Raw genomic sequence first — 13,059 nt, 5'->3', positions numbered from 1 at the left:
TTAAAATGCCAATGTGTAAGTCTAAGCAGCATTCTGGACTGTATCAAGAGAAGACCTTTCCATGGTGGTGGACGTGCTTTATATTCACACAGTCAACAATGACGTTCACTAGATTCCTCCAGCCGTGGAGAATATGCAGTGTGACCAGTACGGATAAGGAACTATATTTTACATTGTTCTTAAATGTCAGTATCAACAAGTGGTCCAGACCATTCTCACTCTGCTCAGTGTGCCTCCTCACTCCCCTCCGGAGCCCATTCCACCTATCCCTAACCCTTGTCTGGGGTTCAGATTGGCCTTGTTTCTCTACCTCTGTGCCCATGCCCCTCTCAAACGTGGAGTTTGTCCTGTGGTCAGGACCTGAGAGGAAGAGCAGTTGGTCTTTTGGCTCCACAGTGTGATGCCTCTCCCAGATTCCCCAGTAGGAGGGGGAGAATTGAGAGCATCCTGGTGGCTTAGGGACATGGGGATAAGGCAAGAGTCTTTGCCTGATCACACAAATGGCGTCTTCTCTGCCAGCGCACCCTCCCCTCTGCTCTTCCCAGTGCTCCTGTGGGATGCGAGCAAGGAGGGATTCGGATATGCAAATGGCTCTTGAGAATAAGACCAGGAAGTAAGTGGGGCAGACTTGGGTGATTTCCATCTTATTTTCCACAGACAAATGGTTTAACACGAGACTCACTGTCCCAGGAAATGAACCAAGCAGACAAGACAATGACATTTTTTATATGTTTCATATGGTACAGCAGAATTTTTCCAGACCAGAGCTGAAGGCCTCAGCTCTGGGCACACCCCTTCCCAGTGCTCCAAAGGACATCCTCTGACAGAATACTTAAGATGATTCTTCACTCCTCTGACAGTGACTTCTTGAAGTACATATATAATAAATAAATAGAAAATAGACCTTTGTTCATGGTGACACCTACAAGAAACATTTACATACAAAACATGCTGTACATCCAATTTCTGAGAAAGGGCCAGCTATTTAGCCAACAGAAAGAAGATAAGCCCTTCAGGAGCCTTTCAATCAAAGGCCCCCAAATCAGTGGCAATGCTGATGAACAGAAGAGACAAAGCAACTTTCTAAGCAAGAAAGACATTTGTACTACCAAGAAAATGCCTGGACAGGGACTCTTGGTGTATGGTTTAGGAAAGAACCCTTTCTGTACAGAACCCCGACTGTTCAATATATGTACAAATCTGGAGAACTTTCCAATAGGTATTTGCTGAAATGAACCGAGCCAAAGACATTCAACATTCACGGCCACCGGAAACTGATCGTATCTTAAGTGGCTCACGATGTGAGCCCCTCGCATTGAAAATTCAATGAAGCTTCAACAAGAAAAAGATGAGGTCACTTTTATACCCTTCCCCGCTCCCACACATCTCCCCAGAAGAGGTCTTTCCTCTGATGTTGGCCACTGAAGCAACCCTGTCTTAAGACGCTGGGTCCCTTCAGTGGGAAAGACCCTCTGGGATTTGGCTCAGCCTGGGGAGTGGGCTCTGGGAATAAGGCTCCTTGGCACCGCTGGGGGAAGAGGACCAAGAAAGTCTTGGAAAGAATTTGTGGTTGGGAAGGAAAGGGGACCCATGCCATTCATGAACCCCAGGGAACACCTGATACCCCAGAAGAGCATCAAACATGGATAGTTTCTGCTCATCCGAGCTATTTGCTCAGACAGGGTGCACACTAGCTGAGAGACCCTGGGCTGAAACCAACCACACTCAGATCCCCGTGAAAAGCCAATTTGGCCCACCAGAAGAGCATTGGCATATCCGGATGATAGCCACTGGGCTTTCCAGCACCACTGTGGAATACAATAGCACCAAGAAGGTTCCACAGTCATGAGCAGCCCATGCCCAAGGGAGGCAGGCAGTATGAAGAAAGAGAAGATGGCAGGGTTACTGCCTGGAGGAGAGCGGGCAGTGTGCACTGAGGTGCAAGATGAAAAAGCCCTTTACAAAAGATCATTCTATTCTGGCTTCTTCTCCCGCTGCATGGGATATGCCCCCTTCCGGCAGCTCCTTCAGCACTGGACACCCCGGGCTAGCTGCTGAGGCGCCATGATGTGGCAGTGTATACTGAGATTGGGGTTCATGGATCTGGTCGTGTGGTTCTTCCCCATCTCGGGTCTTACTCTCCTTAGATGTAGGTGCAAAGCTCTGAACTAGGTGGTCCTCGAGGGGTCCCCAAGGCCCTCTCTGGAAATCTCTGACACCCCAGGGTGTGAGCATGCTCAGATATCCTGGAGTTGTCTACTCCACTCTTGGAGGAGAGTAGACTCTGGAGGCCCATTGTAGAGGCTCAGGTCTGTGAACTTCGCTCCCCCATCTCTTAGAGTCAGAGGGGGCTAGCTGGAGACCACTGTGAACTAGGTTCTGCGTACCACAGCTCAGCTCTTTTCCCTCTGCCGACCCTGCTTCTCTATCAAGTGGGTCAGCCATGGAAGGCAGACGGTAACTTGCCGTGACACAGAGGCTACAGGCAGTGGCAGGAAAGCCTTCCACCTCTGAACCACGACAGAGGCCACCTCATCTCTCTTTACTATCTCTGTTCTTCCTTCCTGCCAGCACCATGGCACCCCAGAAGGAGCCTTCCCCCCATGCTCCTGGGTAGTGTGAACTTCCCCTTCTCTGATCTACCACTTGTCAACCGCATCACTTTCTTTCTGGATTCTCATCCTGGTGTCAGAGTGTACAAAGACCTGGCTGCCTGTCACCTGCTGAGCCCAGCTCCCCCCCCCCCCCAAGTGTGAGCTCTCGCCTCTCCATCCCCTGTATCAAGGGCATTCACGGCAGAGATGTCAGCTACAATGATGACTTCTACCGCTGGTCTCGAGGCACAGAGCAAAACACTGTGGAGTTCTGCAATCTCAGGAAGGGCCACCATGAGCCACCTAGTCCCACTGCAATGTACCAGCTGAAGTCTTTTGAAAAGGGAGCCTCTTCGAACCAGAGGACTCCATCTCCTCCCCAGCAGAGTCTGCCACTCTGACCAGCTCTGTCTGCACGCCAGCTCCTAACCCCAAGAAGCCTTATCCACGCTTACAGGAGTAAAGATGGCCTTCCCTCCATCCGCCACTTAATGTGTCCGCAAGTGGCTGTGGAAATCTGGGAGTGGTCCCATCATCTGGACCCCCTCCTATCTGGGGTCAGACTCCTGCCCCAGTGGCTGTTTGCTGCCAGCACAACCCAGGTCTCTTTGTATGGTCCCCGAGCCTCTCCTGATGAGGCACAGACAGGAGAGAAGCACCCAAGAGGAGGTCATAGCATCAGCCAACACTGCCCGGGTTGCTGCAGGTAGACTTGAGTTGGGGGCAGGTGGCAGCACCGAGGTCTTTGATATCTGTGCCTTAGCCGAGTGGGGCTGACAGCCAGGGGACCCAGGCATTCTGTCCCTGGCTGCCGTAGGAGTCCAGCCTGGGGTGTTGACAAGTGGCAGCTGTCCTTATAACTTCTTTTTCCTCACCACTGGGATGGGCACCACTTGGAAGATTTTGGCCTTGTGTTCGTCAGTCTCCAGAGTCACCCAGGTGGGTCGAAAGCTGCCTTTGAAGCCGACAAACGCCATTTTTTCTGTCAAGGGAGAAAACAAGCAGGTGAGAGCGCTGCCTGCCACGCCCTAGCACTCCCCTTCAGCATCCTTTGCCCTGATGAAGCAATCCCTTCCCAGCTCCGTTGGGCTGTGTCCCTCTTGGGTAAGCTCACTGCCCAGCTGGTGCTCAGATTGGATTTTCTGTATGGGCCTATAGGTATCACTCGGGCCTCATTGCCACCTCAGTGGGGCAGAGGCTCTCTCTGCTATAGGAGAGCCATGCACAGCAGGAGACTGGGTGGATGGGTAGGGAAGGGTGCCAGTAGGATTCCTGCTTGCCTGCCTGCCTTCCAGCTGACCGATGGGTACCAGAAAGTCTCTGTAGCCTGGGACTCCACCTGTGAAGTGGTGGCACTTGTCTTCAAGATCTCATCCTCAGCTCTGTCACTTTGTGGCTCTAAGAGGGGGAGGAAGGATCTACCCAGGACATGAACGACACATAATGTGGGACTGAGTAGAGCCCCAGCTCTTAGGCTTCCGTGCTGCCTGGTGTCTGCCCTGCACTCCAGTGACCTGGAGGTCCATGTATACATCAGGAGTGACTCAGGCTGGAAGGCAGTGCACACCTCTCACCTCTGGACAAGTACCACTTGACGCTGGCCATTGCATATCTGAGCCCTGGGCAACAGCATCTTAATTTAACAGATAGAATCCTGGAAATAGGCCTGGGGAAGCAAGGTTCCCTCTCTCTACTGGCTGCTGTGGTAGGCTTTTTATCTTTCAGGATTTTTCTCTGCCTGCTGCAATGGGATAAGTATTGACATGATGGGTAGCTGGTTTTGCTGTTCATTATAATCAGGGCACAGTTAGTCAGGACCTGGCTCAGGAAGGTAGGGTCCGTATCCAAGCATCTCCCTAGGTAACTGTTGAATTCTTCCTCCTCTGTGGAGGGAACCATGCCCGCTGCCTGAGTTATTTGTCAATGCAGGGGGTAATTATTAAAAGTCCATCACGGCACGAGGCTGGCACTGAGTGGTAACTATCACGGTAATTCTCACTCACACATCTGCTCCCTCTTGTTTAAATCTCCCCGGGGTCTCGCTCTGAACGATCTATGATACATGAGCTTCAGGTGGATATTTATAGCTGACTGGCTTTGTCCAGTATATCCAGGAAATCGGGGTTGGGTTTCATCACAGAAGAGGTGCTATGCAACCCACAAAAGCATGGAGGGGTGTCTGGGATTTAATTCTCTCTTCTCTTCCTGTCTCAGAAGACAAGAAATTTTTTCCAACTGTAATAGATGCTACAAAAGCAGACACGAGCCGGGCAGTGGTGGCGCATGCCTTTAATCCCTGCATTCGGGAGGCAGAGGCAGGTGGATCTCTGAGTTCGAGGCCAGCCTGGTCTACAAGAGCTAGTTCCAGGACAGGCTCCAAAGCTACAGAGAAACCCTGTCTCAAAAAAACTAAAAACAAAAAAAAAACCAGGCCCTTGACCAGGCTGAACAGTCTGACAAAGGCAGTTTATGATGGCGCTTTTGCTTGTGGAGTGGAGGGGGCAAAAAGCTTTGGACCAGTGTCTGGTCCCAGGGGAAAATGAATGAATGCACTGTAGTGCAGGGATGGTGAGCAGCTGGCACTAGGCCAGGAGGCCCCTGGCGTTGCTGAGGATTTTGGGGTTCTACCCAAGCCTAGTGGGAAAGGGTGTTATGGATGCAGTAAGGGTAACGGTATCTCCACCCCATCTGCCCCTGGTTCTGAGGTCAGCTTACACCTCACTCCGACTCACCTTTCAACTTGAGACCTTTGTCTGCCCCAAGCTTTTCCAGCACTCTGGTCCAGTGGCCTCTGGTGACGTATCTGCCCTTGGATGCCATAAGAACTATGGAACTGAGAAAGAAGGGACTGGTCAGAGGACAGGAACGAGAGGAAACTGCAGCGAGGGGTATACGGGGGAGCGATGCTGGCCTTGGGTAGAACCTGAGGTGCAGTGCCCAGGCCTGGCCAGGGGCTTGAGAAAAAGGGGATCCTCCCTCTGTCTTATCCAACGTACTCTTTCCTTTCGGTGATAGGGAATCTCCCAACATCTGGTGTCCCTGGCCTTCTCAAGCCTAGAGAGGGATCCTTGCTCTTATTTGTATGCCCACAAGCAGAGAGTATGTGTAAGGAGCATGTTCTCTTAGGGTGCCATACCAAGATACCACATCCTGTTCTGGGGCTCACAGTCTCTCTCTCTCTCTCTCTCTCTCTCTCTCTCTCTCTCTCTCACACACACACACACACACAAAATAGTTTTATTTAAGACATTGCATTTCCACTTGAGATGCATTAATGTGGTAGCTTGCATGTAATTGGCCCCCATAATCTCATAGAGAGTGGCATTATGAGGAGGCTTGGCCTTGTTGGAGGTTTTCTTTATAAGAGTTGTTATGGTCATGGGTGTTTTTTCGCAAAAATAAAAGCCCTAAGACAATTTCTCAAAGTTTCATGCTATTTCACGTCTTTGTACGTAGTTACACGTTTGTTTCCTTCTTTTTCTCCCTCTCTCCCTTCCCGTTTTCTTTCTTTCTGATTTTATTTATTTTTGATACAGGGAATCACTATGTGACCCTGGCTGGCCTGGAATTTACTATGTAGAACAGTCCGGCCTCAAAATTCATTGAGATCCACCTGCCTCCCCAGTGCTGGGATTATAGGCATACATGATCATGCCCAGTTAATATGTACTTCTTCATTCAAATAATCTCACCCATGTTTGGGATAGAAACCAACAGAAATACGGCGAAGGAAAAAGCCAAGGCAGATAGAAGGGAGCAAAAAAGGAATGAGAATGGGGATACAGGGAAGAGGAAAGAGCAGCCATCAAGGGTGCCTGACGCACGGAGCCTTGGAGACCTGCTTCAGTGGCTCTACGTGGGAGTCCCTAGGGATCCTTCTGCCAACTCACAGCAGACCTTCTGACCTACAAGCTTAGTTCCCACAATCTTGGCTGAATTTGTAAGAACAGTGACCATGCCCTGTGCCAGGTTCCCTGTGGAACCCATCTCTCTCTCTCTCTCTCTCTCTCTCTCTCTCTCTCTCTCTCTTGTCTCCCCATCTTTCTTTGTGTGTGGATCTGTGTGTCGTGTGCATGTGTAGAGACCATGGGAGGATGTCAGATGCCTTGTTCTACCCTCCTCTACCTTACTCCCTTATGACAGAGCCTCCCACGGAAACTTCTGCTGGGTTGGCAGCCTGCAAACCGGAGCGGTCCTCCTGTCTCTGTCTCCCACAGTTCACAGGCACAGGTGTGGCCTTTTACACTGCTGCTGGGTCTGAGCGCAGGCCCTAATGTTTGTGCAGCAAGCGTGGAGCCCGGGGTCTGTGTGAGTGGTTTCTGTGGATGGCACTGGGCTTGGGACAGCCCAGCCTCCTCTCAGCTGCGGGAAGAGTGTGACCCAGTTCGAGAGCATTCTGGGAAGAACACTGTGTAATCACTGCATTTCCAGAATGGGCTCCGTTGTGTATCACCTCCCTCTCTGGTCAGGCAAGATCAGTCTGATTTTGTCAATGGGATATTGGCCAAACAGTTACACACTATCTGTGAGGGCTTCCCAGAGGGGTCGCTCGGGAGGGCAGGGGGCAGAGAATCCAATTTGCCAAAGTCTAGGTGGAGGAGTGGTCAGGCTCTTCCTGCTTTGGGCTGTGTTTAGGTCCCAAGGCTAAGAAAACAGTCTCCTCAGCGGCAGCCTCCTGCTGGGCCAGACAGGGGAGTGAGCAGCGCCCTCAGAACAGAAAGAGGGCAGAAGCCCCACAGGGCTTCCAACTCCCAATTCCATGGAATTCTGAAACCACAGACCACAGTCCAGACATGGAAAAACTGTACGGGATTCTGGAACTCGCTTTTACCCCCAGCTTTGTCCCACTGGGAGCAGAAGGGGAACTAGTGTACAATAAGGGAAAATGGGAGGGCAGCCGGGAGGCTGTCTTGGGCTCTTTAAGAAGGCTCAAAGGTGGAGACCCAAGGGATTGGCAAGCTGAGGCCCATTAAGTGAGAGAGAATTCACTGCAAACACATCCTTGGGGTGGATCCAGGCTCTGCTACCAGGAGGAAATTTCCCCATTGTTCAGCCTCAAACACTGAAGGTCTGTGGCAGAGAACTCAAAGGAAGGTCATACACTCAGGGTGGTATCTGGGCCAGCTGACAGAAGAGGGGCACGGAGCTAGGTGTGCCCATCACACAGCCTTCTGGTATGGTTTATATCAGGGCCTCTCTGTCTGGTACATTATTCTCTTGACCACTCAGCCCCTGGGCCTGCTGGCATTGTCTCACACAGGTGGAAGGTCGGAGGGGTTCCCAGAAGCTGTTCTCAGTGTCTAAGGTGTGAGTTGCTGGGGCCCTGGGGACAATGGTGGTCCTGGGGATGGGTGGGGAAGAGTGGAACAGGCCTAGCCTGGGTCTGAGTCAGAACAGAAACACCTCTCCAGCCCCACCCAATTGCTGCTTCCCAGGAGGCCAGGGAGGGGTCGGAGGTACCCTTTCCTGTCTGCGTATCCACTGTCAGCCAAAGACTACGTTTCTACGTTTCTCCCGTCAGCCAAAGACTGACTGAGACTATTTACATTTCTCCTAGGGATGTGCAAAGACTTTGAGGAGCCCCACCCCCGACTCCGAACAGAGCCGCTCTGGGGGCTGTTTCTCACTCCCAGCTTCTGTGCTCTGGTTCATTTCAAAAAAAAAGTCCTGTGGCCAAAAAAGGCCCGAGCCCTACTGATCTAGATAATAAATGTGCTTCCTCCATTTGGAAAGCTGCATCCCTCTGTATGAATCTGTGCATGAAGAAAATTGAAGTGTGGGGCTGGGGAACTGGCTCGGCCTAAAGGAAATGTGCTTGTCTTAGGAGGATCTGCATTTGCCCCCCAGAACCCATGTCAAATAAAGCCAGGTGTGGTGGCACCTGTTTAGAAATTGGAGACAAGCGTCAGACTCCTGAGGTTTGCTAGCCAGCCAGCCTCACCTACTTGGAGAGTTCTGGGCCAATAGGAGATTTGTTTTTTTGTTTTTTTTTTTTAATCAAAAACCAAAAAACCAAAACCAAAAAATCTCCAAGTGCCTAAAGAATGGCACCCAAGGCTGTCTTCTGGCTTTCATACACATGTGTGCACACCCATATATACCTACACCTGTGGGCTTCCACATACATACATGTAAATATGATGTGAAAGGAACACTGGCTGTGGGAAGAACAGATACCAAATGTGACCAAGCAAAACCTGTTCTCCAGAATCGCACATGGAGCCCAGTTCCCCCAGGGCCCCGAGAGTATATCCGGACGGGTGCTTGTCTCCCTCCACTCTTTGACTACAAAGCACGTAGGTATTACAGGGGCCACACGAATTGCACAGAGCCTTTCCCCCACCAGCTTGCGCCTGCAGAGGGTTTTCTACACACACGTGACAGTTCAGGGACTCAGCAAGCGTAAATTAAGTCCATTATGGAGCCGCTATCAAGAAGTGTGATTCCTTGACGGGGCATCTGCCAAGGCTCCTGGTTCTGGCTCAAGCAATATTCCTGTGGAAGATGGTGGATGGATGGGAAAAGACCTCAGGGAGGGGGACCCAGCTGTGCTAGACTCAAAAAGAGGTGAGGAGAGGCTACCAAGGATCCTCACATTTAAGAAGCTCAAACTAACGTCCAGTATGGGAGATGGGAAGAAAAGAGTTGGTTTGGACCCTCGGTCATGGTGTTGGTTGAACAACAGGGACAGAGGGGACACCGGAGAAAGACCAGGTGGGAGGGCAATGGACTGGGTTAGGATGTGGGGTGGAAGAAAGATACCCAGGATTAAGTTCAGATTCTGGTCTAAATGTCTGGGAGAATGATGATTTAGAAAAACCACAACAGAAGGAGTGGTTGATCTGGAGGATTAAAGGATGAAAGGGAGAGGCAAGGGGATGAGAATTTAGTTCCACAAGAGACATCTAGGGGGCATCCTCTAAGCACCCATTGGATAGGAACGTTCCAGGTTTTAGGAAAGAGATCCAAGCTGGAGAGCTTCAGAAGCCACCAGCATTTGGATCCTATTGGAGGCGTGGGCGGGGATGAGATCACTGGGAGAGAGTGTTGTGACGGGGGCAGAGGGTCAGGCAGCCTTCCAAGGTTTGAGGCAGCAGGTCCTCCATGCCTTCGCCTGACCTACATCCACAGCAGCCCTGCCTCTAGCGGGAGCAGCGACGGGCATGAAGGCCTCCCCACACGGTAGGCACAATCTGTAGGCACAGATCATCCCAACTGGCAAGTATCATGAGGGGTTGGACAGGACAGACAGGACCCTAGCCAGGAATCTGTTGTGTTCTTGGACAGGCCAAAAGCTGAGACGTAGACTCACTTGTCAGGGATAGCTGCCACATAGTTGAAGAGCTGCCAGGGTATACCCTGCAGGATGGCACTTCTGAAGTTTCCGTGGCTCACCACATGACCTCGGTTCCCGTCAACCACCACTACCTGGATCCCATCTTCTGAGCAATGGTACTTCCTGCCATCCACCTGCAGGGCCAAAGCAACACAGACGTGAGGGATCCTGGGGCAGCTGAGGCCCCAAGGGTCTCCGTTCTACATAGATACTAGAGACAGAGTTTGGTTACACAGCTGCTCAGTTTATGAGACCCCTTCACGTCATTTTCCTGTGCTGTCTGTAGGTTTGAATAGTGATCCCCCCAAAAAAGAAAGACATGCCCACTAGGAACCTGTGGATTTGATTTTTATCTAGAAATAATGTTTCTGAAGATGCATAGTGACATACAGAGGTGACAATATTATGGATCTCAGGACAGGAACATCCCAAATGTTTGGGGCAGGCACTAAATCCAATGATGGGGGTCCCTTAAGAAGAACGGTGACAGATATGGGATAGGAACAAAGGAGGAAAGACCTCATGAAGATGGAACCAAGGATGTCAGCTAAGTGACTCTTATCCAAAGGTCCTTAGAGTCACTGGAAGTTAGAGCAAGCTCTCAGGCTTCCCAAACTCAAAGAGAACAACCTTCTTCTCTTTTAACCCATGCAGCTTGTGGCAATTCATCACACCACCACCTGTTAAGGGTTAACCTGACATGCCCCCACCGGCTCATGCTCTGAACCTTTGCTCCCCACCTGGTGAGGATGTTTCAGGAGTGTGTGGAGCCTTTAGGAGGGTGAATCAGCTGGAGGAAGTCGGTGACTATGAGTTGGTCTTTAAAAGTTATTCCTGACCCCCTAGTTTCTGCCTCTCTCGGTTCCCCGGTCCTCCCAGGAAGTCAACAGCTTCTGCTACCTGAGCAGGTGCTGGGGTTTGAATGAGCAAAGCTCCTGTGACATGACTGCTTGGTCCCCATTTGGTGGGACGGATTGCAAAGGATTAGGAAATGTGACCTTATTAGAGGAGGTGTGTCCCTAGGGACAGGCTTAGAGGTTTCAAAAGACTCCCCCTCTTCCCGGTGTCTCCCTCTTCTTTGCCTTTTCTTTGGGTCAAGACGGAAGCTCTCAGATGTTCTTACCACCATGTTCTCTCCATCACCATAGACGCTAGCCCTCTGAAACCACAAGCCCCACACTAAACCCTTTCGTTTATAAGTTACCTAGGTCGTGGTGTTTTATCACAGCAATGGAAAATCAACCATGACAGCAGGTCCCTGTGCACTGAGCTGTGCCGTTGTACCTTCCTCGCTACAATGGACCAGAGCTCTCTGGAAACACAAGCCAAGACCCATCTTCCCTCCCATAAGTCAGTGGGTTCTGTGTTCACAGTAAGACAGAAGGAGATAATCCACCCACTCCATCTCAGTGAGCAGCCTGGTCCCCACAGAACCTCTGCTTACTTCGATATACGCGAAGTCATTCCGAAGGTGGAAGTAGTGCTGCCTGGAACTTTCCATCTTGACTTCCAGGAAGTGGTCCTTTGTCTTCTGAGAAACAAACATGGAACAGTAGTGAGGCTGTGAGGTCTGGGTGGTCTTTCTCCTCATGTGCCCTGAGCCTTGACCCAGAACTGAGTCATGGGGCTGAGTAGGTGTCCAGAGAGGAGCTCAGCTAGGTCTGAGCCCCCCTTCCCCCCAGAGGCATGCATGGGCACTTACTAGCTGAGCTCCAACGAGCTTCTTGGGCATCGGCACATCCACCACGGCCCTCTCGGTGAACCTGGGGTAAGCGGTGGCTGTGCAGTCGCTGATACCCGCATTCCTCGGGATGAGGGCTTTGATCTTAATTCGCTCACAGCCCTTCATGGAGCAGAAGGCAAACTTCTCTCTTTCGTTCTGGGCTTTTAGCTTCAGGAAGAGCAACCTAAGCACAGAAGGAGCCTGGGTGTTCCTACGGGACACTTAGAACCTTCTTCCCACCCAAATCAGACAGGGTGGCACCCACCTGTCATCCCAGCACTTGAGAAGCAGAGGTGGGAGGGTCATCTCAAGTTTAAGGCCAGCCTGGTCTATTTATTGAGTTCAAGGCCAGGTAGACTACCTAGCAAGACCTTGTCTCAGGCAAACAAATGAACAAACAGATCAAAAAAATCTCTTTACCACCGAGGTTGCATCTTGAGGGCTTTAAATCATGAACTGTGCCTGTCACAGAATCATACACAGTTGGAGGAAGAAAATAAATGTATTTTAGGAATATATTCAAGATGGGGCTAAGAGTGCTGGCAGATATTTTCTGAGGACTGTGTCATGCAACTGTAAATTGATGTATCGTCTAATTTAATCATCAACTTTGCCCACTGTGTGCCATTATCACACTGACTTGTCAGATGGGGATTGTCCCAGAGAAGTAACTGCCCCATTGGGGACTGACAGAGCTGGGAGGATTCCCATCCCAGTGTGGATCCCAACTCTACTCTCCTTCAAGCCATAACTTCTAATAATAACTATGGGGAAGGAAGCTGACCCATGTTCCAAGGAGGCAGACGATGAGGCCACCGCAGAACTAACTTGGCATCTGTTATTGTTTCTTTCACCTCAGAAAAATGCTCTCAAGACTTGTCTGTAATAGCTAATGATAATAAGGACTGACTGTCTCTACGCTTTCCTTTTGGGGAGCCAACTTTTAATGAGCCCACTTGGTTTCAGGGCCACGAGACACAGCCTACTCCACCCCACTTCTGACCAGAGTAGGTGCTCACACTGGATTCTCATTATGATGTGGGAGTCCCCTCTGTATGCTAGGAATATGTTTTTATTACCATTGGTTATTAAAGAAGCTGTTTCGGCCAATGGCTTAGTAGAGTAAATCCAGGCTGGAAATCTGACAGGGATACAGGTGGACTCAGGAGATAATTTGTAGCTGCTGAAGGAGAAAGATGCCAGAAGCTGGATCCTTACCAGTAAGCCACAGCCTTGCGCCGATACACGATGAATAGAAATGGATTAATTTAAGATGTAAGAGTTAGCTAGAATTGTGCCTAAGCTATTGTCCCAATAGTGCTGTAATTAACATAGTTGCTGTGTTCGGGCCAGGAAACTAACGAGCAGTCTCTGCCTACACTCATTAGGTTGTTTATTGGCTACAG

General features: G+C 50.5%; 1 protein-coding gene across 1 annotated transcript in view; it reads right to left on the bottom strand.

The window, feature by feature from the left end:
• Positions 1–710: 710 nt before the first annotated feature.
• The window catches only part of LOC121452242 (cell migration inducing hyaluronidase 1), a 142,343-nt gene continuing 129,994 nt past the window's right edge, over positions 711–13,059 (bottom strand). The window contains exons 25-29 of the mRNA XM_041658199.1: positions 11,633–11,837; positions 11,375–11,461; positions 9,907–10,064; positions 5,327–5,427; positions 711–3,576 (exon numbers count right to left, since the gene is read on the bottom strand). Coding sequence (XP_041514133.1) covers positions 3,449–3,576; positions 5,327–5,427; positions 9,907–10,064; positions 11,375–11,461; positions 11,633–11,837 — 679 coding nt within the window. The 3' untranslated portion in view covers positions 711–3,448. The remainder of the gene's footprint in view (positions 3,577–5,326; positions 5,428–9,906; positions 10,065–11,374; positions 11,462–11,632; positions 11,838–13,059) is intronic.

This window comes from Microtus oregoni, unplaced genomic scaffold (genome assembly GCF_018167655.1).
Source record: "Microtus oregoni isolate MIOR12 unplaced genomic scaffold, Mior012 000000F_ref0000247, whole genome shotgun sequence".
Lineage (NCBI taxonomy): Eukaryota > Metazoa > Chordata > Mammalia > Rodentia > Cricetidae > Microtus > Microtus oregoni.
The sequence above is the reverse complement of the archived record's forward strand: the minus strand, read 5'-3'. Positions and strand labels throughout refer to the sequence as shown.